This window comes from Lutra lutra, chromosome 16, assembly GCF_902655055.1.
Source record: "Lutra lutra chromosome 16, mLutLut1.2, whole genome shotgun sequence".
Taxonomy (NCBI): domain Eukaryota; kingdom Metazoa; phylum Chordata; class Mammalia; order Carnivora; family Mustelidae; genus Lutra; species Lutra lutra.
The window spans coordinates 58,720,001-58,746,062 of NC_062293.1; the positions used below are offsets into that span (position 1 = coordinate 58,720,001).

Consider the following 26,062-nt stretch of genomic DNA (forward strand, 5'->3'; position numbering starts at 1 on the left):
GCCGGGCCCCGCAGCCCTCCCCCGCGTGCGCGCCCCGCGAGCTCCAGCACGTTATCAAAACCGGGTGTTTTTCTCTGATTTTATTTTTCATATTAATATTCTCACACAAAAATCACCGAAAATAGGGGTAGGGTTGGGAAGACCCCTCTGCCCCTGGGGCAGAGAGACAGTGCAGTGCGAGGGGGCGGGGCTGTAAACCCCCCAGCCCTCCGCAGCCCCAGCGTGGGAGAGAAAAACCACCGACCGAACAAAAATAAAGCCCCGGAGAAACTCATCCCGGGGTGTCCCTGCCCCAGTGAGGCCCTGGCCCTGGGCTGGTTCACGCTTAAAAAGAAAAGGGGAGGCGGGGGGATGGGGGGTGAGGGGAAGGTCCGTGTTTTTAAAATTGGCCAGGGCTGGGAAGGACGGGGTTCCTTTCCTCATAGTTCTTTCTTTAAAACTTTAAATTTTTTTATTTATTTATTATTATTTTTTTTTTACAAAATACCATTTCAGTTCCCACTTCTTCCCCTACAGTACAGGAGTCGCTCACCCTCAGGCGGGGCTGGGGTCGGGTCGGGAGTGGGGGCCTGGTCCGAGAAAGTGCAGGACGTCGGGGAGGGGAGCGGGTTTGAGCACCATGAGAGCCCGGCGGGCGCCGCGGGCGGGCGGGCGGGCGGAGACGGACGGCCGGCCCGGACACACACTGGGGCGCAGGGAGAGCCCCAGGGCGGGCGGTCCCCGGAGGGGCGGGCGGGATGGCTTAGGGGAAGGGGGTGGGTGCGGGAGGTCGGGTTTTCCCAAAAATGAATAAATAGAGGTGAGTGGGACTGTTATAAATTAAAAACAACAAAAAAAACCTAAAAAACAAAACAAAAAAAACCCAGAAAATACAAATCATAACCAAGTGAATAAACAGAGACATGTACAGGGGTCACAGCTAGCATTGGAAGTAAAAAAGGAGGTCCTGGGGGAGGGGTAAAGCCCATAGAAAGAATCTCATTAAACCTCGGCTGCCGTAACGTCTATGTACATGCACGGGCCGCGTGCGTCTGCGCCGGGCGGGCGGGCGGCTGGCAGGCGTGAGGGAACCCGTATGTGACCCCCGCCGCCGCCGGAGCCTGGTCCTTGTGTCTGTTGCTAGAAAGGCCAAAGTCGGTGAGGGGAGGCGCTGGTGGGCGAGGGGCTGCCAGCCCCCTCCCCCGTCTCCCATTTTTTTTCCTTTTTTCCTCTTATTTGTTAAAAAAAAAAAAAACTTTTTTCTTAATAAATTAAGTGAAGGGGAGCTGCCAATGGGGTGGAAGGGCTGGGCCCGACCCCCTTCCCGGCCAGAGGCGGGACCCAGGTCCAGCCCAGGCGTGTGCTGGTGGCCCCGCGGCGCCCTGCGGGCGGGCGGGGCGTCCGGCCTCATCGCGACGTGCTGGCGGGGGCCTGCGGGGAGAAAGCGGGCCCTAGGCTCAGCGGTGGGCTGGGCGGTGGCGGGCGCGCCGCGGGGGTGGGGTGGGGGGAGAGCCCGCCCGCCGCCGCGGCTGGCCCGGGCCTCACCAGCGAGAAGGCGTCGTAGGCCTGTGCCAGCTCCTCGGTGCGATACTGCTCCAGGACCACCACGCCCTGCAGGCCGGCGCTGCGCCGCCGAGCGCACGCCTCGCAGTGCACCAGGTACGTGTTGCGGCTGCCATTCTCGCTTGTCACGAACAGGATGTTGAACACCTCCACCTGAGACCCGGGGAGGGGGGGCGTCAGCGGGGAGGGGGGGGTTAAGGGGTGGGGAGGGCAGTCCCAGGACGGACGGGGAGGGGGGCAATCACGGGTCGAGCGCACTCACGTCGCACTCGTTGCAGTAGTAGGCGGGCTCGTCCTTGACGCGGCCCTGGTAAGCGATCTTCTTGCCGGCGCGCACCAGGCTCTCGCGCTGCACCTGGCAGTGCTTCATGGACTGCAGAAGGCAGAACCTGCACATGGTTGGGGCGAGGGCGTGGTGAGGGCCGGAGGGGGGAGGGAGGGGTGTCACAGCCCCTGACCTGGGGCATCTGTCACAGCTGACATTTCGTGTGGCTTTTGTCTACTTGGATCAGAGAAAAAGAAAGCGCCAGGGAGCCGGGGCCCATGGCCATCCCAGCGCCGGCACAGTGCGGGACATGGGGGCAAGGTGGGGCGGCGGGTGACGCTGGACAGGAAGCACTAGACCGGGGCCTGCTCGGATGGAGACGGGCTGCTTCCCACACGGGGCCCTCACTTGATCATCTTGAACAAGTCCGGGTCGCTGATCTTGACGGTGCGAGCCACGTTCCAGGAAACGTGAATCATGGGCACGATGGATTTGACGTTCTTCACCTCGTTCCACTCGTATCGTTCCAGGGCCAGCTGGTACTGATAGGCTGCGGGCCACAGGGGGTACTGAGGATGCGCCGCCAGCCCAGACCATGGCGCAGGAGGGCAGCGACAGGCCCCTTCCTCACAGCGGGCTGCACTCCCGCCCCGCGCGCCCCCGCCCTCTCACCGGTGAGGGGCCCCACGTTCCAGGCGATGTTGTTGCACCAGCCGGTGGCCTGCACCCAGTGCACGGTGCCCGCATTAATCCACACGAGGTCTCCAGGGCGCTGTACGAAGCGGTACACGGGGATATTGGAAGCATAAAGGTCATCCAAGATCGGCCACCAGGAACCAGTCAGGTAGTCCACACCATGCCTGCAGGGTGGCCACAGGGTCAGAGGGGAGGGGAAGTCTGAGGACCCCGGGCCGGGCCTGCGGCGGGGCGGAGGGACGGGAGGGAGGCAGGGCGGCACGCACCGGTCGCAGAAAGCACTGATGGTCTCCCAGTAGTGCTCGTGCACCGCGAACCACTCGCAGTCGCCAGGGCCAATGTTGATGTTGACGGAGCAGAAGTTGTTGTTCTCCTGGTGGCCTGCAGGGGGCGACAGAGAACGGCGTGCCTGGCCAGGGTCGAGCCTGCGCTCTGCGCCCGGCCCACCCTCATGCCCTCATTGGCTGGCGGAGCCCCCCCCCCCCCCCCCCCCGCAGCAGCCCCGCCCTCCGCCCCCCCCACCTCGCGCACGCGCGCGCGCCTGCCCCCGCCAGGAGCGCACCTGGAGTCCGGCTGCCGGGGACCTTCATGTATAGCTGCACCGTGTTCATCCCCAGGATGGTGTGGCCCACGTGGCTCAGCATGTTGCCGGTGGACGTGACCCGCATGAAGGCGGGCAGCTTCAGCAGCTCCTGCAGCTGGGGCTTCCACCTGCGGGGGCGAAGGTGCCACGGAAGTGAGAGACTACCCCCCCAACTCTGCCCACCGGGTGGCGCTCCAGCCCCCGCCCCACTGACCTCTTGGCATCGGACAGGTCGATGTTGGTGCCGAACTTGATGATGTGATGGTTCTTCGGGTCAGGCGCGCTGCTGCCAGGGCAAAGGGCACATGGGTTGGTGGAGAGGCACGAGAACCAAGGAGTGGGGAAGGGGAGGGCCCAACTGGACCTACCTGGGAGGGGTCCCCGTGGTGCTGTCCGGCTCCTCAGACTCCTCATCCTCGCTCTCCTTTTCCTCCTGCTTGGCCACAGAGGGGTGGGCGCAGGCCTGGGTCAGCACCCGCCCCCGGGTGCCCCCGCGGCAGCCCCCAGATCCTGACCCCCTGGGTCCAGCCAGGCATGTGCCCCTCACCTGCAGGGACTCCTGGAAGGATGAAGCCTGGTACTGTGCATACTTGGCAATGGTGGTGTGGGAGCGGGAGCTCTCGCAAGGCCAGATCTGCCGCGTGCCTGTCAGATCCCAGTTCTCGTCCGAGGGTTGCTGCACCTGCGTGCGCACCTCCACCGTGTGCTCGCCACTCGCCTCCACCAGCGTCTTGGTGGAGAAGAGGCCCAAGTCTGCAAGGGAGGACCGAGCAGGGCGTCGGGGCAGGGGCAGAGGGTAGGGAGCTCGGGCCTTCTTACTCCCTGAGCCCCTGACGCAGGGTCAGCCCAGGAGGACAGGTGACGAGGCCGGCCCCACAGGCAGCTGGCGCGGTTGGCCGTCCCGGGACGTGGCTCTCATCTCGGTCACCCCCAACGCCACCTCCCACTGCTGCCCCGAGTTGGGGCCCCTCCAGCCGTGTCCTTGGGTGTGCATGGGGCCACAGGCGCATGCCACCTGGCACTCAAGAGGTGCTCAATGGGTGGAAGTTTCCTTATCACTGGATCCAAGGAGATGGGGTGAAGTGAAAGCCTAGAAAGTGCTTCCAGGAGCTCAGCTGAGAGAAGGGAGGCTATGTGGGGAGAGAGGACGCTCCAGGTACACGGGAGATGTGATTTTTATGCTTCTACATGGTTTCCCTTCCTACGTCTATACCTTTGTCTGAAATTCTGCACAATAAAGGACTGGAAGAGGGAAAGCCTCAAACCATGGGCTGGCCGAGGCCCTGTGTAATCCATGCCCTCACTCTCACTGCCAGGAAAACTGAAAGGGACTCCAGCTGGATCCTGAGATACATCCCTTTCCCTCTGCCCACTGCCGGGGACACACAGATGGGAGAAAAGCCTGAGACCGGCGGACTCATCACTCAGAGTACGAGCTACATAGGACTGAGGAGGGCTTGCACTGGCCGCCGGCCGGGGATCTCCAGGTTCGGGGACCCTCAGATGGCTCTGCCCCACACCCCCTGCCACACTCACTGAGCCGCAAGGAGCCCGCCAGGCCCCGGATCACGGTGATGGGGTTCCGAGGGTCTGTACAGAACTGCAGCAGCACCGGCGAGAAGGCATCCCGTTTGCTCTCCAGCTGCAGCAGGAGAAGACAGGGCAGGGGTGAGGCTCAGGGCCCACCCCCCGCCCCCCGCGGCCCCCAGCACGGCCGCGAGCCCAATGGCAGGGGTGACCCACGTACATAGATGCTGGGGGTGGGCGGGTTGAGTTTTTCCCGGGGCAGCTTCTCCTCAGTGTTGATCTTCGGTTTCACAGACTGGGCAGGGGAAAGGTAGGACTCTCGAAACTTCCCTTTCACCTTGGCATTCCTGTGGGGAGGACAGAGAGATAAGGGCAGGGCTACCAGGGTGACCCGGCGGGGACAAGGGGTGCCGGGCGCCGGCCCCTCGCTTACTTGCTGGCGCGCACCACGTCGGCGGCGCAGTGGCTGATGGTGAGGTCCGCCATGCGCAGCCTCCGCTCCTCCACCTCAGAGGCCATGAAGGTCTCCTTGTCGCCGCTCTCCACCTTGATGAGGCGGATCTTCAGCTCCTTGGGGGGCCCCTCACTAAGGGAGCGCAGCTTCAGCATGTCAGCGCGGCTGACGCCGGGGGGCCCTGGCACTTCCTCCCGGGTCTTCTTCCCGGGCGCGGGGGTGGAGGGGGGCATGGGCTGGGCAGAGGGCGCGGGAGCCGGTGGAGGGGCCGGAGCTGCGGGCGGCTTGGCCTTGGAGGCCCCACCGAGATCGGGCCGGGCCTTCTCGCGCCCCTGGATCTCCTCGCTCTGCAGGTCCAGGTTGCCCAGCACCCGGCGGCTCTTCTCTTTGGGGGCCTTGGCCTTGGTCTTTGCCCTGCCCTCTCGGGGCCGCCGACCCACGCCATCCTTGCAGGTCCGCCGGTGCCGCCGGTGCTCCTTCTGGTGCTCCTTCTGCCGCCGCTTGCCGCTGCCTGGTCCTGCCGCCGCCCCCGCCCCACCACTCTCCTCCCGGGCCTGAGCAGGAGGCAGCAGCCGCTCAGTCCCACTGTCCACCAGGCCCGCCGCATCCACCGGGCCCACCGCATCCACCGGGCCCGCCGGGTCTGTGGTGCTACGGCCCACCCGCTCCACGAGGGTCTCACAAGCCCGACTGATCTCTTCTAGCACCTCAGACTCAGACCGAGCAGGGGGCAGAGGGAGGGGTGGGGGCAGCGGTGCGGGGGTCATGGGGCCCGGGGCTGGCTCTTCGCCCGCCCTGCGCTCCCGGGCCCAGGGCCCGCCTGAGGTAGAGAACTGAGATGACGAGGAAGCGGAGGGCTGTGGGGAGCCCTGGGCGCCGGGGGCCGCTGAGGTGGATGGTGGGGCGGTAGCACCTGACGGGGGGCCGGGGGAATACTGAGTGGCGGCCAAGGGCCCAGGCCGGGTGGCAACAGCTGCTCCAGACCCCCGGTAACAGTACTTCTGTCCCTCCAGCACGGAGGCCAAGGACTTGAGCAGGCCGGCCGGACCGGCCGCTGGGGGCAGCGGGGCAGCCACGGGCGGGGGCTGGGGTGGGAACTTCGCGAGAGGCGGTGGCGGCGGCAGGGCTGGTGGTGGCTTCTTCTCCTCTTCCTGGGTGGCTGTGGCGGCGGTGGCGGCCGTGGCGGTGGTGGCGGCAGCAGAGGCGGTGGCGGCTGGGGCTGTGTCACTGGGGAATGGAGGCTGCAGAGATGGAAAGGGCTCCTTCAGGGGGGGCGGGGGGCCCACGCCTGCCTCCTGCTGCTGCTGCTCTTCCTCCTTGCGGATGGACTCGTCCAGCATCTTCATGATGTTGGCCAGCCCGTCGGGGAGGATCTTGAACTCGGCCGGCTCCTCGAACTGGTCCTCCAGCGGGGTAGGGGGAAAGTCGAAGAGCCGTGGGCCTCGGGCAGGCAGCTCCCCAACCCTGGGCGGCGCAGGCTGGGGGGCTTTATTCAGGGGGCCTGGCGACGGCCCCGGCCCCACCTCGGGGGTCTTTGGGAAGGAGACCCTGGGCCGAGGGCTCTCCGGGCGCCTGAAGCTTCCTGAGGTATTTTGGTGGCAGGAGGAGGGAGGAGCTGGGGGCAGGGGAAGAGTCAAGGGTGCGAGAGGTGGGTCCTGGGGGCTCAGTGTGGGGGTGGGGGGCCGGGGAAGGGGGTCCAAACTTCTGGCCAGGTAGGGAGGCGGGGGGAAGGACACAGGCCCCGTAGGGCTGCTGCTGCTGCTGCTGGTGGCTGGGGGGGCGGGAGGGGTGTGCGAATCCTGAGTGCCCACAGAAAAGCGGGGAGCCGGAGGCCCCAAGAAGCCCTCACGGTGGGGGAGGGGTGGTGGGGGAGGACGGGGGCGTCCCTCAGCCCCGAAGAAGAGCTCCTCTAAGATCTCCCCATCCTCGCGGGGTGCCCGGCAGGCCGGACCCTTCAGCCAGGCAGGGGGCGGTGGGGGACGCAGGAGACGGGGACAGGGTGGCGGAGGAGGTGAGGGGGGCCCGGGCGGCAGGGACAGGTGAGGAGTGGCAGCGGGAGCCGCCAGGAACGGTTTCCGACTGCTGTGTGCGGAGGGCCCCAGGCGGCCTTGGTGAGAGGAGACGTCCAGCGCAGGGGTCTGGTAATGGTCAGCGCCGGGCTGCGAGTGGAGGATAAGGGTGGCGGGGGGGTCAGAGTGCCACTCCAGCTCCCCCACCCGAAGAGGAGCTCCCAGGCCGGTGCCCCACTGCGCCCACCGCCAGCACTCACGATGCCTGGGCTCGGCTCCGTGCCCCGGAGACCGGTGTTGCTGCTGCTGCTACTGCTGCTGCTGGTGGTGCCGGGGAGGCCAGGGGGCCGGGAAGGGGCGTAAGGCACGCAGGCGGTGGTTGCTGCTGGTGAAACGCTGGAGTCCATCCGCGACCTCTGAACTCTGCTCTCTCTAAGGTCACTTCCGGGGGGACGGGTGGCAGGCGGGCAGCCATGGCTCTCTGCTCCTGGGGGGCGGGGGCCGGGGCCTGGGGGTGCGGCCGGGACCAGCCGGTGGCCAGGGGGGTGCGCCGTGTAGGCCGGAGCCGGGTATGGATACGGGTGGGGTAGCGGGTGCCGCTGCTCCTGTGGGAGAGGAAGGAGGGCCACCAATGAGGGACAGAGGACAGAGGACGCAGGCCTGGCACCCAAGAGGTAAGGGGCAACGGACGGGAGCTCACCTGGCGCTCCGGGGGTGCCGAACCCTTGCGCTCGGGGCCCCAGACATCTCCATGCAGGGTACTCCAGAGCCCTGGCTTGGTCAGCTGAAAGGGAGGGCTAGTGGCTAGGCCAGGCAGGGGTGGGGGCGGTGGTGGCGGCGGTGGTGGCGGCGGCGGTGGCAGTGGCGGTGGTGGCAGCGGCAGCCCTGGGGGAAGGCCGGTCTAGAAGGAAACAGAGCGTGAGACCCCACTCCGTTCCCCAGTCCTGCCCTCCGGCTACTTGCCTGCCCACCGGCCCACACACGGCCCACACACAACCGTACCTGCTCTGAGCTGCAGCCTCTCCTGCGCTTGCCTCCAGGGCTAAGGCCCTCATCCCCCGAGGGGCCTGAGAGTGCCACAGGAGGCACGGGCTGCACCACTGGGGGTTCAGCGGCTCGCTTCACTGGGGGACCTCCCCGCTTGGCCCCGTAATTCCGCTTGTGCTGAAGACAGAAAGGGGAGAGAGAATGACACAGCTCCATACCTGGCCCAGGCCTCCTCCCTAGCCCAGCCAGCCCCGGTCTCACCTCGAGGTGCAGCAAGTTCCACACTTGCTCCAGGGGAGGCAGGACCTTAGCTCTGTGCTGGCAGGAGCCAGCATGAAAGTTCCAGAACTGGGCCTGAGGACAGAAGCACACACTAAGATGAGGGTACTGAGGGCGGAGGCACAATCCTACCCCCTCCATCCCAGGGTCTGCCTCATCCCACCTGCTGCAGTCGCCCAATGCGGGGCCCCAACTCAGCCAAGCTTCCTCCATATCGAAGGGCGCTGTGGTAGCAGCGGATGGCCTCCTCACTGTCGTGCTCAGACTCGTACAGCTGCCCAAGCTGCTCCCACAGCCCTGGCTGGGCCGGCTCTCGGAGCAACGCCTGCACACAGCCATGCAGGGATTCCAGCTTCCCATGGAGGGGTCTTGGAGTGGGGGTCCTACAGAGCAGAAGGGGTTGCAGGCGTCGGGGTCAGGCTTCGGGGAACTCTTCCCGGACCCCAGACTTACCTCCTATCTCCAGCACGTTTGAATCCTCACTCACCCTGGAGCATAATACGGTTTGTTCGGGTGCCCGGAACTACTGCCATGTGAAGGGGGTAGGGGCGCAGAGAGCGGGGGCTGCCCGATGCTGGCAGAGCACCTAGAGAGAGAAGCGGTCTGTTAGCACGCAGTAACGTTACACAGTCCTGTCCCTACCTAGGAAGGAGGGGACTGAGGCTAAGAGACAGCAGCCGAGGATGGCACTGAGGTCCACAGAATGGCAGAAACCCAGAGAATGACACAGAGACTAAGGAGTCGAGGGGATAGGAAGAAGGGTGCCTGGAGACAGAGACAGAGGCCCCAAGTTCTCACCTGCCTCCAGGCAGCCATGCGCTACGAGGAGGGGGATGGGGCGGGCAGGAGCTCCAGGCCCCAGCACAGCTCAAGCCCCCAAGGGCAAAGGCTTCCCGTGCAGCGCGGGCCCCTGGAGGGTCCACTGCCCGATGCATCCAGCCTGAGCCAGGAAGAAGAGATTACGGTCTCAGTGGGGGCGCAGCCTGAGCCAACAGCCTGCACACCGCCAACCCTGCCCCGGCCTGTCCCTTACCAGGTCAGCAGTGGCCCCAGGAGCCCTGGAGATCGGGCACGGCCCCCTGCCCCAGCTCTCTGGGGCGACGGTCCCGCTCCAGCCGCTCTGACAGGAGTGCCCACTGCCCCCAGACGGCAACCCAGGGCCCTTCACAGCCAATTCTACAGAGAAGAGGAGGAGGAGGAGTGAGGTGAGCAGGCCAGCACACCGCGGAGGCCCGGGGCTGGGCCGGGCGGTCATCTGCACTGGGCGTCCGCCCCGGCTTTCCCTAAGCGGAGGCCCCCTGCGGCCCAGGGCGGCGGCGAGGCGCCGGGACCGGCGGCGGAGAGCGGCCCGGCCGGGCCGCCGGCAGCTCGCAGTCGGGACCCACTGGAGCGGACCCGCAGCGGCGCGGCGGCTTACCCGGCCTCCGTGGGAGCGTCCTCTCCCGGCGTCGGCGAGCTCCCGAGATCTAGCCAATCACAGGACTTCCTCTCTCCCCAGCCAGCCAATCATCACCCGTGTCTCCGCCTCAGTAACAGCCTGGTCGGGACCAATGAGAGCGAGGTGAGCCCGGCCGGCCGCGGCCGGGGGAGGAGGGGCGGCGGAGCCGGTCAGACGGGCTCGGCCTGGGGTGACCCCGGTGTGACCCCGTGGCTCCCACCTAGGGTCTCCACCTCGCGCCCGGCGCTCGGGCTGGCGGCGCCGGCGGGGCCCGGGACCCTGGCGCGTGAAGGCGGCGAGTCGCACGCTCGGGCCCGCCTGGCGGACGGCGCTACCCTCAAGTCCCACGCACCCGCGGAGCCACCGGCGCTCCCGGCGCGACCGCCGAAGCCGCCCCGCGCCCCGCCGCCGTGAGACCGACTGACGGCCAACGGACGCCCCGCGCAGACAAAGGGGTCGCTCCCCTTCCTCACTTCACCCCGCGCACTGCCTCGCCTCCCACCCCGAGTGCCGCCGGGAGCTGCGGAGGGCTGGCCGGTCACGGCGACTTCTCCGGTACCCAGACCCTCCCGCTCCGCGACCTGAGCGCCCCATCCCCGACGCCTGACCCCATCCCAAACCACGGTCAGGCCCCCGGCCTCGTACCCAGTTCCTTGAGCTCCTCCATTTCCCCGCCTGTCCAGACCTTCAATGCCAACCGACCCCCCAAACCAAAATCTCCCCTCAATCCCCCCAACTTGTGAGAAGTCGCGCACCGCGGTCCCGAGTGGCCCCTGTCGCGTGGCTCCCGTATCCTCTGTGCCCTTCCCCGTCGGGGCCACGCGGTTCCCCGCGGCCCACGTGGCCCCCGCCCCCCAAGGGAGGGGGGATTTCGGGGGTTGCCCGTGACGTGGCTACTTGCGCAGCGGAAGCGGCGTGTGTAAGTGTAAGGGGGGGTCCTTCGGGAGGGAGGAGGGCGGGGCCCGACAGGCGGTGACATCACCCCTGTCCCACTCTCACCGCCCACTCCCTTAAAGAACCCAGAACCCGTTTCACTTCCTCCTTCACCGCCACCCCCCGCCCCTTCCCGTCGATGCTGCCTCGACCCACGACGGGCGCCTTGCTCCCCTTCTGGGCACCTTCCCTTTGGCCCCAGTTCTTCCCTCTCGCCTCTCTGAGCCCAGGCTCCCCGTCCCCGCGCCTCCCCGTCGCCTACCCCGCGTCCCCGCAGGTAGGGCGCCGGCTCCGCTCCCGGGATCGGTCCATTGAGAGTCTAGAGTACAAAGAGCTGAGAGAGGCGAGCGTAGAGTACAAAGCGGCGGGGGCGGGGCCAGCGCTCCAGCTGGAGCTCGCGCCGGGCAGGAAGCCGGGGGAGAGCGCGCGACGAGGGGCTGGGGGCGGCTGGAAAGTTCGCCTTCGCCGAGAGAAGTCTGCGCCGTGGGGAAATTTCCACCCAGCCCGCAAGGGCAGGGGGGTTTCTGGTGAAAACAGTCCTCCCTCCGCGGGGCAAGGTCGTCTGTTTACAGGCTAGCTCTCGGACCCCGCAGGTCCCGGCGCGCCCTCCCCGCTGAGGCCGGCTCACGCCCGGGCTCTACGGACCCTCTCCGCCGCTCTGGCGGAGTTTCTGCCCCGAGCTCTCTCTCCTCGCCACACAGACTTTCTCTCAGTTCCCAAGCCCTGGCATGAGCAGAGCGCTTAACGGCGGTCCCAGTGTAGCCCCGGCCAGAGTCCCCCACCCAAGTCCCGGACCACGCAAGGGAAGACGGGGTGGGGAGGGGGTCCGGGGATCCGGGCATCAGGGGAACAGATCCCCGCTTGCGAAGGGGCGCCCAGGGCGCCACCAGTTACCAGGAAATGCAGCTTCCCCTAGTGCGATGATGACACTTCCCCTCCACCACTTCCCCTTTCCCACGGGGAACTGACTCAGCTTTCCCTAAAGCACTGAGCCCCGTCCCTCCAAGCCCGTTTCCACCTTTGTCCGGAACCCCCCACGCCGGCACTCAGAACACAACAGCCCTCACTGGACAACAAAAACTTCCTGTACACTAAGCACACACTCACTCTCGCCAACGACCTCGGATCCCTGTCCCCACCGGGGACCCAGGCTCCTGACTCCCCCCGCTACCCCCCTCCCCACACACACCATCCGCCTCCGGTACAAAGACCTCCCTCGGGGTCTGATTCAGGTTCGGGGTGTGGGGGGGGAGCGTGAGTCACCCAGAAAACCTTCCCCTATTCCCACTGACTCAGTCCCCGCCTCCCTGAACACACACAGACACACAGTCAGAGGCAGACACAACTCAGCCCACACACCGCTCACCACCGGTCCCGCGGAATTTCCCCTCTCGTCTTCCCCTACGACGGCCCCTCCCCGCGAACGCCAGCCTCGACGCCCCGCTCACACCTGTTCCCGCAGGCGGCTCGCGGTCCACTCTCACCTCCACTCTCGCTTTGGGGCAGGAATAGCCCTCCCCGACTCCCGGTGTCCCTACTAACCAAGGGGAGGGGACAACCACGGGCAGGCACAAAGACAGACGCCCACAGACTCCTCGAAGGCAGATGAGAGGAAGACGCACGCGGCCGGAGTCAGGCTGAGAGGACGGTATACTTCTGGGGCAGACATTCCATTCCAGACTCTCCCGCCCGCCCGCCCCGTGTCCCGGGGGGCCAGCCGCCCAGAAAGGGTTAATTCTTCTCCTGCCGAGGCCACGCCCTCTCCATCCGGGCACTCCCGGCTGAGCCCAGCTCCGCCCCTTCCATCCGGGCTCTGGACTCAGGGACTTTAACCGACCCCCTCCCCCGGAGCCGCGAGAGAGACCCACTCCATCAATCACACCCACTTAACCCTCTGCGGGCTTGAGCCCGAGAAGCCCCTCGGCGCAGCGCTGGAGCCGCGCGGGGCGCGGGCTGAGGGGCCAGACGTGCGCACGCAGACTCACATGCCGGCCACAGACAAGACCCCGCAGACACGGTGTTCCCCGGCAGGCGATCGGCAGACGCGCGCCACGCGCGCCGAGGGGGTGGTCCCGGAACCCAGCCCCATCCCGGTCCCCGCCAGGCCTCCTCCGGCCCGGTGGAAGCGAGGGGTTACAGGCTCGCTTCTTACCTGGGGGAGGGGGAGGCGGAGGGGAGGGCCCCCGGCTGGGGCGCCGCTGTGACTCAGCCACCCGGGCAGGCGGCCCGCTCGGGATTCCCTTCCCCAGCCTTCCCCCGCCGCTGGCCCCTCCCCGCCCCCCACCGAGGAGTGACAGTGCCGGCCCCGGCCCGCTATGTGTCACTGCGAGCCTTGTGTCTGCCTCTGACTGGACCGCTGTGTTCCCCAGTGTGTCTGACAAGGTCGGCTGTGTGTGGGTCCCGGTGTCTGTCTCAGTGCACCTGCATATCTGCTCATCTTGTCTCCTTCAGGGCCTGCGTCGGACGCGTTCCTGTCATTATGCCTGTCTACATGACTCTGAGGGGCTGTCTCTGTCTGTGTGTCTGCCTGGCTCCTGTCTCGGTCTTTTGTCTGGGTCTGCCTCTGCATCACTTGCGTGATCACGTGTGTCTCTGCACATGCCCTTCTGGGTTTGCCTTCATGTTCCTGAACAGAGTCTGGGAAACACTGGAGCAGGCTGACCCTGCTGACTCCTCGCCTCACTGCCCGGAATCCTGACGCTTGCTGGATCAGTGATCCTTCTGTTTGAGTCAAATATTTGGGCGTCTGTCTGCCTTCAATCAAGTTCTGTCCTATTCCTTAAGGTCCTTGCTTATCCTCCCAGGTCCCTGCAGCTCCCATTATGATGATAATTGCTAGCATTTTGTGAATACTTATTACATGCCTGCCACCGTGTTAAACACTTCACATACATTTTTAAAACTTCCCCCCACCACCACCCCAAACCTAAGGTAGGAGGTACTTTTTTTTTTTAACCCCATTTTACAGATGAGGAAATTGAGGCTCAGAGAGGTTAGGTAACTTCGCGAATTTCACTCTGCAAGAGAGTGGAAGGGCCGGGCTTCTTCCCAGGGCCTCAACTCTTTGCACTCTTCTAAAAGGCCTCTGTCCTAGTCTCCATCCCTTGGTTTTATCCTCACAGGCCATCTCTTGGGTCAGCCTGCCCCCGGGGTTCTACCCCAGGCATCTCTACCATCCCAAATGTCTCACGTCCTCTAGAGCGGGTGTGGGCAGGAGACTGTGTAGCAGATCTCAGAAGCCATTACTTTCTTGGCAAGAGAGCGCATTCAGTTAACACATTCATTCAACACAATTCCACTGAGGTAACCCAATGTGCAAACCATCCTTCCAAACAGACACAGAGGAGAAAACAGTCCCACTCAAAAATTCAGTGAATAGTGGAGAAGAGCGGCACACGCTCGGAGAACTCAAGTCCCCGGCTTAGGTATCATCTTTTCTCCTAAAGAATGAGGGATGGAGGCTCTGGCCTACAGAGCTACAGGCAGAGAACTGGCAGAAAGAGAGGCGAGGAGAAAAGGGGTAAGACTTGAGGCGCCGGGCAGCAGGCAAATGCTGTAGCGCAGTGGGAACAGGACAGAACAGAAAGGGATCTGGAAGGAAAGGTGAGATGCCACGATTGCCATGGCAACAGCAGGCGCTTGTGCCAGGGGCCTCCACTACCTCTCAGAATCAATTTCCAATCACCATCCAGAAACCAGACTGTTCAACAACTCTTCTAGGGCACCCCCACCCCATGAAAAATCCCTCCAGGGTAGCTCACCTCTACCGCCCGGCTTGCAAACTAGCTCAAGTCCATTCAATAAGCAACTGGCTTGTAGCACTGGGGTGGGGGGCGGGGGCTGGGGGGGGGGCTTGGTGGTCGTGGAGAGGCTGTGAAGCACCGGGCTGAACCACTCAGAGGCAACAGAGGGGGGCTCCATAAACCAGGAAGGCTGAACCACTCCAGCACCACATGGGGGGGGATGCATGCCACCAGCTGGACTGGACCATTCTGGGGAGTGGGCATGATGCAGACCGTACCACTCTTCCTCAAGTATGTTGCACCGAGCTGGACTGTTGTGGGTGGGGGGAGGTGTTGCTCGGGGGCAGGACTTACCAGATGGAATCTGATGTGTCCTGTCTCATTGGAACCAGTGCCCCAGCAGTGGGGTGCAGCAGACCACCGTGGGTGGGATGGGTGGTACTACGGGGCTGGCATGGTGCCTGGGGGAACCTGAAAGAAAAAAAAAAAAAGCCAGTTAGAAGTGGGGTCTCCCAGGCTGGAGAATCTTCCTGTGCTCCCTGTCTTCTTGAGGAGCAATCAGCCGCTGGTGGTCAGATGGGATGGGAGAACCTGTTTCCGTGGCAACCAGAAAAAGCCATCCCCAAAGTGGTCCTCCAGCCTTCTTCCCCTTTAGGAAGCAGCTTGGAGCAGGGGGTGAGAGGCACAGGCGATGGCATCTGTGTAGGTCCTCGGTGGACACCCAACTCATGATGCCTCCTGGGACTGACCCCTCCCGCTGAGTCCTGGGTCCCAGAGGAGCCCCCTCGGCCTCTGACCTCCGCGCCCAAGTCAGCCTCCATCCCGAGCGCTTCCCTGGCCTTCAGCTCAGCCTCCTCCCTCACCTTATCACACCAGTCAACCCCACCCTCTGGACTCTGCCCCCTCCCCTTTCCCCAGGCAGGGCGCAGGCAGGTCTCTGCGAGCAGCACAGGTAGCCAGACAGGACAAACGGGCCCAGCGTGGAAGAGCCTCTCTCTGAACAAGGACTGACTCCGGGCATGGGTCTGGACGCAGGCCTCCCTTCCATCCCACCCCTCAAGGCCATATCCTGTTTCTCCATCACCTCCTTCCTCTAAGTGGCCCAAGAAGGTGACAGAGGCCCACCCCTTCCCCTCCTGTCACAGACAAACAGCTAGGTCTTTTAACAGAAGTCCAGGGCCAAGAATCAGGTGTCCACCTCGGGTCACACCTAAGTCTTGCCTGTCCTCAGACTCAGTCCTCCTCAGGGACCCATGGTTTCTGCCTCCTTAGCCACCGTGCTCGGCCCTTAAGGTCCCAGACACTTGGGCTCCCAGTGCAGTCTCTCCATTCCCTGGCTTTCCAGCCGACATCCTTCCTCCTGCCCCAGAGACTCAGGCCTCCAGCCCCCAGCCTCCATGATGCAATGTGCAGCAAGGTGCCTGGGCTGCTGACGACACAGCCCCGAGGGAGATGCTACTCCTGACCCGGGGGGGGGCTGCTCTGTGGGCCAGGTCGCAGCTGCAGGCTAGGGAGGCCAGACAGGCAAAGTTCTCCTGTTGGAGAAGGAACCTTCCAGGACAGAGATGCTGAAAATGTGGGGGAAGAGGGAGAGAGAGAGAGAAAAAGAGATAGAGAGAGAGAGAGTGTGTGTGTGTGTGTGTGTGTGTGTGTGTGTGTGTGTAGTGTTTGTGTATGTGGTTGTGTTGGAGGGGAAGGTCAAGCCTAGAGAGAGGGGAGTGGCAGGCCTCAGGACACACCAAAGAAGGAGTGAGGGGCAGCCAAGGGGGTCACAGAAGTGTGTATGGGGTGTCTGGACACCAAAGTGGGGGGAGGGGCCAACAGCCATTTAAAGGGCCAGCCCCAGAGCTTTAATCCCTCACCAGCCCTGGCCCCAAGCCGGAGGCTCTAATTCATCTGTCCAACAGCTGGGGTGGGTGTGGGGGGGGCATGTGGATGGGAAGGGGAGCTGGGGGAGGGGCTGGGGCTTTCTTGTGCACAGAGCCAAACAACAAAAGGGGAAGCTGCGGGCCAGCTCCAATGTGCCCGGGCCAGACTGCTGACCTGCAGACCCACCAGCGGTCCCCACCTGATGGCCCACAGACTCCACAGTCTGCACTCAAGGGCTCTTGGCCAAGGAGTCCAAGCACCCAAAGGTGGGGCCCAGGAGAAGGCCCAGGCTGAGTGCCTCCCTTCCCCCGCAAGCTGTCACCCCTCCTTGCAGGTCTCAGCCACACCATCCTGGACCTGGCAGGCCCCACTACAGATCCAGCCTCAAATGCCCTGTTCACCGGCCCAGCCTCCCCAGACACGGCCTGCCGGCTCCCCCTCCCGCCGGCTCGGGGTGGCAGTGGCCACACCGAGCCTGTCCCTTTAAATCATTACCACCCTTGATTGTGTGCACAAACCGAGGGCCCTACCCCCCAGGCAGGCAGCTTGCCACCTCCCCCCCCAAGAGTCCCCAGAAATGTGAGGGCCATTTAAAGGGACAACAGGGAAGCAGCCAGGTCTCCAAATGCCCCCACCCCCACCCCCCACACACTCACAGACCCTTTCCCCAGCGACACACAGCCCCTTGCCCCTCCAGAGGGCCCCCCAAATTCCGGTTCTCTCCCCACCCCCAGAGACTGCTAGAAGGAGAAAGGGGGCCAGAGTTGGGGGGGCGGGGAACAGGGGGGAGCGAGAAAAGGACAGGGACTGCCTCCTTACTCAGAGCCCCAGGGGACAGGTCGGAAGGAAAGCAAAGCCCAGAGAAGCAGCGAGACAGAGCCCCAAAAGGTGTCGCGGGCAGACCTGGGGCGCAGAGGCTGCCGGGCGAGGGGAAGGGAGTCGGGCTGCACGAGACAGCGGCACGGCCAGCGGGCGACAAGCCCAAGTGGGGGTGATGGAACAAGGAGGGCCAGGGAAAAGAGGCAAGGCCGAGGAAAACGGGGAGACAGAATCGGGGAAAGGGGTCATCCGGGAGGGTGTGGAGGAAAATCTGACAAGGGAGGGCGAGCCAGGCCGGGGTTACCTGCTGGGTGTCTGTCCCCCGGCGGTGCCCCCGGAGTCCGGGTAGGGAGGGGGGGAGCAGCGGGGGGGGGGGAGTGGGGGCTGGGGGGGCGGGGGAGACGGTCCCTCCTCTGCCTCCTGGGCCTGCCCCGGCGCTTGCAGCCTCTGCCTCCCTCCCTCCTCCTCCCCGTCCCTGAGTCCCGGAGTCAAACAAAGAACTGTAGCAGGCTCTCCCCAACCCCCTCCCTCCTCCTCCTCCTCCTCCTCCTCCTCCTCCACCTCCTCCTCCCCTCCCTCCCTACCCACCAGTAGGCTCCCTCCTCCTCCCTTCCGGTCTCTTCCTTTAACTACCCGCCCCCCCCAGCCCCCAGCACTAGTCTCCCTCCACCCACCTACCCAACCTTTTACACACCCCTCAGCCAAGCCCAGTCCCCGAAAAGAAAACTGTGGAGTCCCTCTGCTAAATGGAAAGGCCCCAGAGAACAACATGGGAGGGGACCCGGGTCTTGCTTAAAAATCAGGAACCACAATACAATTATTTTATTTTCACGGCCAGAGGAATAGTCTGAGCTGTTTCTTCTCCAAGAGGAGAGAGAAAAAAATAATAATCCTAAAGAAAGCAATACAAATCTGACTAAAGCCCTCATCAAATAAAGTGCACAACGCAGGGAAAGCTAATCCCGAGCCCCCCTCCCTCCCACCCACCAAATTAACACCAACTCTCCACTCCTCCCTGACCAACCCCTGAGGTCCTGGCCAGGCTGAAGCCGGTGGAACAACTATCATCGTAAAAATAATAACTATCCCCATTTAACGAGAAATAGCCTTTCCTAACAAGCATTCATGCAGTTTTTATTCTGTGCCAGGCCCTGTGCTAAGTGCTTTGCATAAATTATCTCAACCCCCCCACTTCCCCGGCCTAGAAGGTATGTATTGATATTTAAATTTTCCAGATTAAGAATATAAGGCTCTGGGAGGTGGTGACCTTTCCAAGTCCCTATAGCCACTAAGTGGCAGAGCTGAGAAAGGAATCCGGGTCTGATCTGACAGCTCTAAGGTGCATTATAAGAAAAATGAATTTTTTTTTTCCAATTATCATAACCAAACCCCAGGACTTAACTCAATAGGGAAAAGCCCCTGCAGCTATGAATGGAGTTCTCCTCCCTCAGGAAAGTGATCCACCCACCCACACAGAATAAAGACCCTGACTTTTCAGTCTCATACAGTTTCCTGACCCTCTTCCTCACTGCTGGGGTGTCACTGATCCAGGTCAGAGGTGAGCTGCGGTCCAGTGACCCCTCCCACACCACACGCAGCTCTCCTGGGAGTTGCTATCTTGCAACCACTCCCCCTTCTACTCAAAATGGGGAGAGGGGCAACAGGACACTTGGCAATGCAGCAGGTGGGAAAACAGAAAGACGGCTGGGAGGCTCTTTCAAGGGGAGGAGGAACTGGGAAGGAAAGCTCTCCCCACCAATCTGGGGCAAAATGCCGCAAGGTTCCCGTAGCCCAGCTAAGGGGCAAAGTCTTCGGGCCACACCACACCCGTGCCCCTCCCCCTCAGAAAACTCCAGGCCAGGGTTTCCCACCTGCAGGCTGCTAAGGCCAAGGGAAGGGAGAGGGGGAAAAGATGGCACGGGGTTGGAACCGGACTCGGGGCAGAGGTTGGGGGGCGGGGGTGCGGGGATAGAAAGGGGAGGAGGCCTCCAGCCTGGCAACCGTCCCAGGGCACGTGCACTGGTGACATCATCCCAGGCCACCTCTAGGACAGACCTTTGACCCCTAGGGGCGGAAAGGGGCCTTTGGCTAAGCTTCCTGGGAAATAGCCTTAGGAATTCTGGGAGCCCAAAAAGCAGGGGAGAGAAGGAACCCAGGCGGCTTGCCTTTATTTCTTCTACCCCCAATGCGGCTCCAGTCCCCGGGACTCGGGCTTGCTAAAGCTCCTCCTCCACGCCTCCAGCCCTGACCTCCCAACCCACATTTCTGACGGAGTCCCGACACGCCTCTCGCAGATACTGTGCCTTCTCTCTCCCGGGCGAAATCGCGGGTAGGGGGCGGGGGCAGAAGGTGAGGGACGGGGACACCGGGTCCCGCGGGGCTCCGTCTCCCATCTGCGGGATTCCCCCGTGGCCCAGCCGGCAGCCAGCCGGAACCTGTCTGGGTCCCCAGCTCTCCTGCCCCTCCCCGCGCTGTTCCAGGGCGGAGTCTGTGGAGTTGAAACCAGGACACGGCGAGAGGAAGAGTTATATAACCGGGAGAAGCCGAGAAGGACGAGTGGAGACCGGGACACACAGCCCGGAGGGAGCGCCGAGAAGTGCAAAGAGCACGGGGGAGAGCGGGGAGGACACGTTAAGGATGGAAAGGATTCTGGTGTGCCAGTCGAGGGGAGGAATTCCCGCGAAGGGGCATCAGGACCCGCAAGAGTCACCTGGGCCGTCCGGGGCTTCCCCGCAGCGCCCTCCCCCGCCACCTACTACAGCTGAGCTCGAACAAGTGAAGCTTCGGGAAGGGGCGCAGACACCCGTTCCGTTCCCCTTGGGGAGGCAACCTCAGCCGGAGCCCGGGAAGGCGCCGGCGGAGCCTAAGGGGCCGGAAACCGCAGCTCCGCCCAGCCCACCTGGGAGAGTGGGGCGCCAGCTGGGGGGTCGGTGGGAAACAGGTAGCCGGCCCCGCCCACACAGGGCTGGGCTGTAAAGGTTCGAGACCCAGCGAGAGAGGACCGGCGAATCCAGACGCCCGGGTCCCCAGAGGCTGAGGAGCGCAGCCCAGGAGTAATTTGCAAACACAGACTCAAATGGGGGTGGGGGGAACGTGTGCGGCGAGCGCCGACTCGCCGCGCAGGCGCAGGGGGGCACCCGGGCGCGTGCGGAGGAGGGAGGAGGGTGGGCGCGAGCGTGTGGGAGTGCACGTGCGGGTCCCGAGCAGCTACCCCCCTACTCCGCCAATCTCCTCCTCTCCCCTCGCCCCTTTCCCGTGGCTCTATGAAGCCTCCAGCACATTGGCTGCCAGGGCCCTGATGTCAGGGCCGTCCGCCCAAGCGGATTGGCCGGACGCGAGAGTTCGGGAATCCGGCTCCCGAGTCTGGCTCTCCAGTTACTCGGGCAACAGGGCAAGCAACCCCCGGGAGGGCCAGCGGAGCGGCGCTCGGGGCCGCGCCTGGATCCCGCCTTCCCCCCGGACGGTCGCGGCGCCCTCCTCTGCGGCAGCGCGGCTCACGCCGTCCCTTCCGTCCTTCCCGGGCTCTCCGGGTCCCGGGGAGCAGGCGCCCGGCCCTCGACCTTCCCCGCAGTCGGCCCGCCCCCCGCTCGCCACAGACCGCCCCCCCACGCCCGGTCCCCAAGTAACGGCCACCAGCCGCAGCAGACAGGAAGCGAATCTGCGTTGCTTAGTAACCAAGCCGCGTGCCCCCTCCCCACCATTTACCGCGGCCCGGGGAGGCGGAGACTGAGTCCCAGCCCCCTCCCCACGTCTTGCACTTCGCCCTCCCGCCCACAATTTCCTGTGAGGGGCCGAGATGACAGGAAGCCAGAGGCGCACCGCCGCCCACCTTTCTCTCCCGCCCGGCGGGGGGCTTCGGCCGCCCTCCGGGCCACAGCGCCCACCCCGCTCCCGCGGCTCAGGCTGCGTGTCTCGCCCTCGCCATCTCGTGGCTGCGCTGGGAAGGTCCGCACTTAGCCGGGCCCGGCGAGGGCGACGAGCGGCCGAGTGGGGTCGGCCCAGGGATGGAGGGGCTAGCGGGGTTCGGCGGAGTGGATGGAGGCGAAGGCCGTGACCGGGAGGCCGGCTGCCGGCGCTCCCGCCGTGAGGGGCAAGGCTGAGGCGACACACTTCACCGTGCGGAGAACCGGAGGGACACCCAGAGGTGGCCCCGGGCCCGGAGACCCCTGCCAGACTGGCCACGCCCGACCTCAGGGGGTGGTCGCACCCGCCCAGCTGCGGACTCCGACCTTCGGTCCTGCCCTTCTGTCAGGGGCCGCCGCACCCCGCCTCGCCCCGCCCAGGGTCGGAGAGGGGAATCCCAGCCCGAGGGGGACTGGGAGCCCTTTCAGGCCCTTCTGGACACCCGCACCCCCAAGTCTTCCGCCTCCCCGCTCTTCCCCCACCCCACCCCGCCCGGCACTCTTCTAGGGAACCCTGGCGTCCTGCGCCCCGCTCTCCTTTCAGTGCCTTTGCCTAGACCCAAACGTCCATCCCCGGCTCTACCGGTCCTGAAACTCGGGCGTCCCGCCCCCCTGCGCGGAGATGGGTTTCCCCCTTTCAGACGCCCTCGCAGCTCCCCGTTACCTGTTTCTGGGGAGTCCCAGGTGCTCAGGCTCCCCGAGGTCTCCCAGGGGGTCGAGCGGGCCCCCCCTCTCCCAGGCCAGGGCCGGGGGGGCCGCTCCGCCCCGTGGCGCAGTTGGATTTTCCAACACAAACACCGCCCCCCCTGCGCCCCAGCCCCGCCCCCTTCCCCGTGGTCCCGCCCCTTCTCGCGCCGGAGTCCCTCTCTCGGGCCCCGCCCCGCCTTCTGCGGGTCCCACTAGCCTCAGCGCAGGTGCGCAGGAGGATGCCTGATGCGGGGTGCCGGGTTCGGGGTGCAACGTACCGGGTCCAGCCCCGAGCCCCGCCTGACAAACCCTTATTCCATTCGGATCACGCGCCATTCCGAAGTAAGCCCCGCCCCACCTGCTCAGGGCCAGCCCCGAAATTTAGCCCCGCGCGTTTCTGGTCCCACCGCCCGGCCCCTCGCTCAAGGCCACGTCCCCTTCCTCTCCTGGCCTCCCACTTCCCTAGCAACTTCCCCATCCTTTAGCAGCGCGCGGGAGTACCTTCCTCCGTAAGGCCTGGGCTTCCTCCCTCCCCAGACTCCCGGCACCCCATTGAGAGGCTCAGTCAGGGCTACGGTTGAAGGCGTTTTACTGCTCTGAGTTCCTATACAATTCTTCCACCTTTATGGCCAGTACACCTAGCTGTCTCCCGGCCCCCATTCTGTGGCCCCCGTTAAGTCCAGCCTCCGTCCCCAGAGTCCCCGACCCTCCCTCAAGCCGGGAGGAAGAGGAGGCCTTGTCAGTTGTCCAGGCTCATGAGCAGAGCAGTGCCCCTCTTGATCCAGTGATCAGATGTCATGGTCCCCGACCGGAGGTCGATGCCGATGACGAAGGAGGCTCGGTCTGAGCTGCCCGCCCGGTTGGGATAGTAATAGCAGGGACAGGAGTACAGACCTGGGGGAAAGGAGAGGAGGAGGAGTCAGGAGTCAGAGCCCCGGGGCGCCTTGGAGAGAGCAGGGCCCCAGCAGGTGTGGGGGCGGGGGGGGGGGGGGCAGGGTGGGTTGGGATCCAAACGAAGTACTGGGAAGGCAGCCTACCCTTGGCGCTCTTCTTGCGACTTTCTGTAGGCCTGAAGTGGATGGTGGGCATGAGGCAGACAAGCTGCATGGGCTCCGCCTCTACCAAGCAGGAGTTCTTCCTGTCCCAGCCAGCACCCTCCAGGTACAGGCCACGGACCCAGACTCCATCCTGGAAAGACACGTTGGGGGGCGGGGGGGGGCAAGTTGGGGGAGAAGTGGAGACCTTTGGCTGCCAGCACCCCCGAACTGCCACCTCTCTTCTCCCTTCTTAACCAGTTGAGTAAACCCGCGGTTTACTCCCAGCACCCCCACCCCCCCAGACCTCTGCTCCCACCTTGGGCGGATACACTAGGTTGCTGTCATCCACGGTGGAAACAATGAACTCCCAAGAGAGGTTGTCCACCGGAATCTGGGGGTTAAGGGGGAGCATAAGGGAGGACCCTTAAGGAGCAGAGCAAATCCGCACCCCCAGCACCCACCCCCATCCCGCCTCCCACGCTGCTCGCTCACGTTGTTTTGGCGGGCTGAGGACTGCAGCACCGCGGTGAGGAAGCCGGTGGGAAAGGTGAACCCAGACAGCCAGAAGATCACGGGAGGCCGGGCACGGCTGGCCCACAGCTCAAACTGTTCCACACGTGTGGCCAAGTCCCGGGTCCAGGAAGCCAGTGGCTTCTGTGAGGGATATGCCTGGAGGAGGAAATAGGGCGTGTTATATACTCATTGACTCGCGCACTCAAATCTTGATTTCGAGCGCTTGGCGTGCAGACCTGGAAGAAAATCTGTCGTGTCAGCCCATTTCCCAGCTGCCGCTGGGCCAAGCTCTCCAAAAGCCAGCTCCCAGGAAAGAAGCACCGACTGAGAGGGACGCACAGTACCGAGTATCCTTGAAATGTCCTTGGGGGAGGCAAGGAACTTGTCCTAAGTTTCCAGGTTAATTACTCGGTGCAAACCCAGTCTGTGAATAGCGGAGCGGGATCTCCCCCTTGAATCTCTCTGGCTCCGAAACCCAGGCACACTGCATGTTGCCATATGCCTCCCAGAAGCAGGGGAGGAGGGCACAGGGGTCTGAGAGTGATGCAATCTTGCCTTTCCCCAGAGTGGAGGGACGTGGGCATCAAAGATGCAATTGAAAATCTCTTCGAGGCTTGTAGACATCACGATGAGGCCCTGAATGCCTTTCTCGAGGTCTGTTAGTGAGAACCTGAGCAGGGTAAGGTGGGAGCTTAGAGATGGGAGGGGCCTGGCAGAGCCATCCCTGAGGGGCGGGGGTGGGGAGCGTTGTGGGGGTGGGGGGGGAAGCCCTTTCCTCTTGCCCCCTCCATCTTACAGGATGGTCTCCATAAGCCTGTTGTATCTCTGGATCTCCTGCAGAAGGACCACATTGAGAGGGGAGGGGTCCATGGCCAGCAGTTTTCGGGTCCCCTCATAGTCGATCATTTCAGGGATCTTCTGTTTCACATCAGCAGCCAGCTCGAGGACCTGGCATGGCAGGACCCTTGAGTGGCGGCCTCTCTGCCGCCTTGCTTGCCCTTCCTCAGCTGTCGGCCCGCTCCTACCTTCTCTTCCCGGCTCTGGCTTCCAGCCCTGGCAGGAGTAATCTGGGGTTGCAGGGACAGCAGAGTCTCAAAGAGAGTCCGTGCCTCGGTGATCTGGGAGGCCACGTCCGCGTTGGGGTGCTGGCCAAAGGCCTCGGGGGGATCCATGCCCGGCAGCATGCTGACGTACTCCTTGTAAGAGGCCAGGCTCCCGTCTTTGGGGATGAAATAAGCCTCCAGGACCGACAACCTGAAGGCCCCCGGCATGACCATCACCACGCTGCGGGCCTCTGGGGCTCAGCGCCAGGCCAGGACCCCAGCCACTCTGCGTGGCCCCTTCGTGCTGCCCCTGCTCCCTTCCTGACCCCACAGACTCGGCCTTTTCTCAAACGTCCCCGCTGCCCCCAGTCCTGCCCCCTCGGGCAGCTGCTGTTCTCTGGGCCCGTGTCCGTGCCCCCTCCCCGCCTCACCGGTGAAAGGGGGTCGACAGAGTCTGGTCACAGAAATAGTCGTTGATGTAGGTGGTGAGCAGGCGCCGGTCCCAGTCGTCCGTCACGTGCCCACCGTAGTTGACACCGGCAATGAGGTACTTGAGGGCGTCCCATGGGGTCTCCTCGTACTCATCCAGATAGAGACTCAGCAAGTTCTCCGACACCTGTGGACGCCCCGGCCCCACCCCCACACGCAGTTAGGGCAGGAACTCATTCAAGGGGGGCTTTCTGTCTGCGGCTCCTCCCACCGGGACCCCACTGGGCAGGCCTGGGGTAACAGGCCCCTATTGGTGCAAACCTCAAAGTCAGAGTCATTGAAGCCATAGATGATGTTCCAGCCAAGCTGCAGGAACTTTTTGCGCTCCAGCAACACAGAATGGAAGAAGCAGAGGGCAAACAGCAGCTTCTTATACTTGGCAGGTTTGGCGCAGCGGGAAAACTGTGCTTCCGTCATCAGCTGGTAAAGACGCGTCATGTTGGCCTTCAGGCCCTGGAGACAATGCAGGACATTTTATTGGGATGTCCTGCATGGGATGACCTGCATCATGCTAAGCCCTGCCACTGGCACCACCATGTACGGTTGTGGAGGTTGCTCACTGCACAAGGACGCTGGCTGAAGGGGGTAGTGAAAGCTGAAATCCAGACCTTGATCTGCATGCCAGGATGTGCACCAATTCACAGGACTAGGTGGGTGCCTTTCTTTCTTTCATCAGCACACGGGCACTGTGTGGGCTAGTGGCAGCTCTACCTTATTGTCCCCCCACTTTTGATAGTACATGCAACTATTAATGGACAAAAATCTATACGATGCCATATGCAAAGTTTCAGGGTAGATTAAGTGGGTCATAGCGTATCATCTGTGTGATAGATTTTTCAGGCTTTGTGAACGCCCTCGTGGGTCAAGATGGGCAGAGTCTCACGGAGGGGAAAGAGATAATGAGGCTGACAGGAGGGCGTTGGTTTCATGGAGATGGAAAGAATGGAAGGGATAGAGGCTCAAAGCAGAGAATAAGTGAGAAGATGAGTCTAACTGAAGTCAAGGGCAAGGACCCAGGTGGGGTCAGAAGAGCTATGACCAGATGGAGCCATTAGGACTTGATTCACCAGGAGTCAGAAGGCCACTTTCTATTTTGGGTTTTTTTGTTTTGTTTTGTTTTGTTTTTTAATTTTATTTATTTATTTGAAAGAGAGAGAGTGATCGAGAGAGAACACACAAACGGGGGAGGGGCAGAGGCAGAGGGAGAAGCAGGCTCCCCCCTGAGCACAGAGCCTGATGTGAGGCTC

General features: G+C 63.7%; 2 protein-coding genes across 10 annotated transcripts in view; both read right to left on the reverse strand.

The window, feature by feature from the left end:
* Window positions 1-65: 65 nt before the first annotated feature.
* KDM6B (lysine demethylase 6B) lies at window positions 66-21,862 on the reverse strand. 7 transcript variants are annotated; one of them, XM_047707069.1, is made up of 24 exons: window positions 21,711-21,862; window positions 14,811-14,927; window positions 9,760-9,879; window positions 9,376-9,518; window positions 9,141-9,282; window positions 8,830-8,928; window positions 8,506-8,725; window positions 8,325-8,417; window positions 8,079-8,240; window positions 7,777-7,977; window positions 7,337-7,681; window positions 5,047-7,226; window positions 4,834-4,960; window positions 4,623-4,728; window positions 3,634-3,839; window positions 3,455-3,519; window positions 3,301-3,369; window positions 3,066-3,214; window positions 2,770-2,884; window positions 2,480-2,667; window positions 2,216-2,357; window positions 1,805-1,931; window positions 1,525-1,695; window positions 66-1,410 (listed from the first exon to the last, which is right to left on the reverse strand). In XM_047707069.1, exons 5-24 carry the CDS (start codon window positions 9,275-9,277, stop codon window positions 1,387-1,389), a joined length of 4,926 nt encoding a protein of 1,641 aa, XP_047563025.1. In that variant the 5' UTR covers window positions 9,278-9,282; window positions 9,376-9,518; window positions 9,760-9,879; window positions 14,811-14,927; window positions 21,711-21,862; the 3' UTR covers window positions 66-1,386. The 7 variants fall into 7 exon arrangements, with proteins under 7 accessions (XP_047563025.1, XP_047563019.1, XP_047563020.1 ...); XM_047707063.1 differs by having other exon boundaries at window positions 3,301-3,372; XM_047707064.1 differs by lacking the exon at window positions 21,711-21,862 and adding an exon at window positions 17,449-17,589 and having other exon boundaries at window positions 3,301-3,372.
* A 449-nt stretch (window positions 21,863-22,311) lies between these two features.
* The window catches only part of DNAH2 (dynein axonemal heavy chain 2), a 79,783-nt gene continuing 76,032 nt past the window's right edge, over window positions 22,312-26,062 (reverse strand). For 2 of the 3 annotated variants that reach the window (XM_047707042.1, XM_047707041.1), the window contains exons 80-88: window positions 25,077-25,268; window positions 24,758-24,942; window positions 24,309-24,537; window positions 24,080-24,231; window positions 23,839-23,953; window positions 23,263-23,439; window positions 23,087-23,161; window positions 22,771-22,921; window positions 22,312-22,627 (exon numbers count right to left, since the gene is read on the reverse strand). In XM_047707042.1, the coding sequence (XP_047562998.1) occupies window positions 22,473-22,627; window positions 22,771-22,921; window positions 23,087-23,161; window positions 23,263-23,439; window positions 23,839-23,953; window positions 24,080-24,231; window positions 24,309-24,537; window positions 24,758-24,942; window positions 25,077-25,268 (1,431 nt within the window). In that variant the 3' untranslated portion in view covers window positions 22,312-22,472. Of the gene's footprint in view, window positions 22,628-22,770; window positions 22,922-23,086; window positions 23,162-23,262; window positions 23,440-23,838; window positions 23,954-24,079; window positions 24,232-24,308; window positions 24,538-24,757; window positions 24,943-25,076; window positions 25,269-26,062 lie in introns of those variants that run through there. The other variant, XM_047707045.1, reaches the window with a different exon arrangement.

Bases quoted from the DNA above. Each gene is read 5' to 3' on its own strand.
- KDM6B (XM_047707063.1), bottom strand. From the start codon at position 9,277: ATGCATCGGGCAGTGGACCCTCCAGGGGCCCGCGCTGCACGGGAAGCC. The intron at 3,520-3,633 runs GTGAGGGGCACA...GTGGCCAAGCAG, and splicing joins CCTTCCAGGAGTCCCTGCAG to GAGGAAAAGGAGAGCGAGGA. The intron at 1,696-1,804 runs GTGAGTGCGCTC...CCCGGGTCTCAG, and splicing joins ACTACTGCAACGAGTGCGAC to GTGGAGGTGTTCAACATCCT.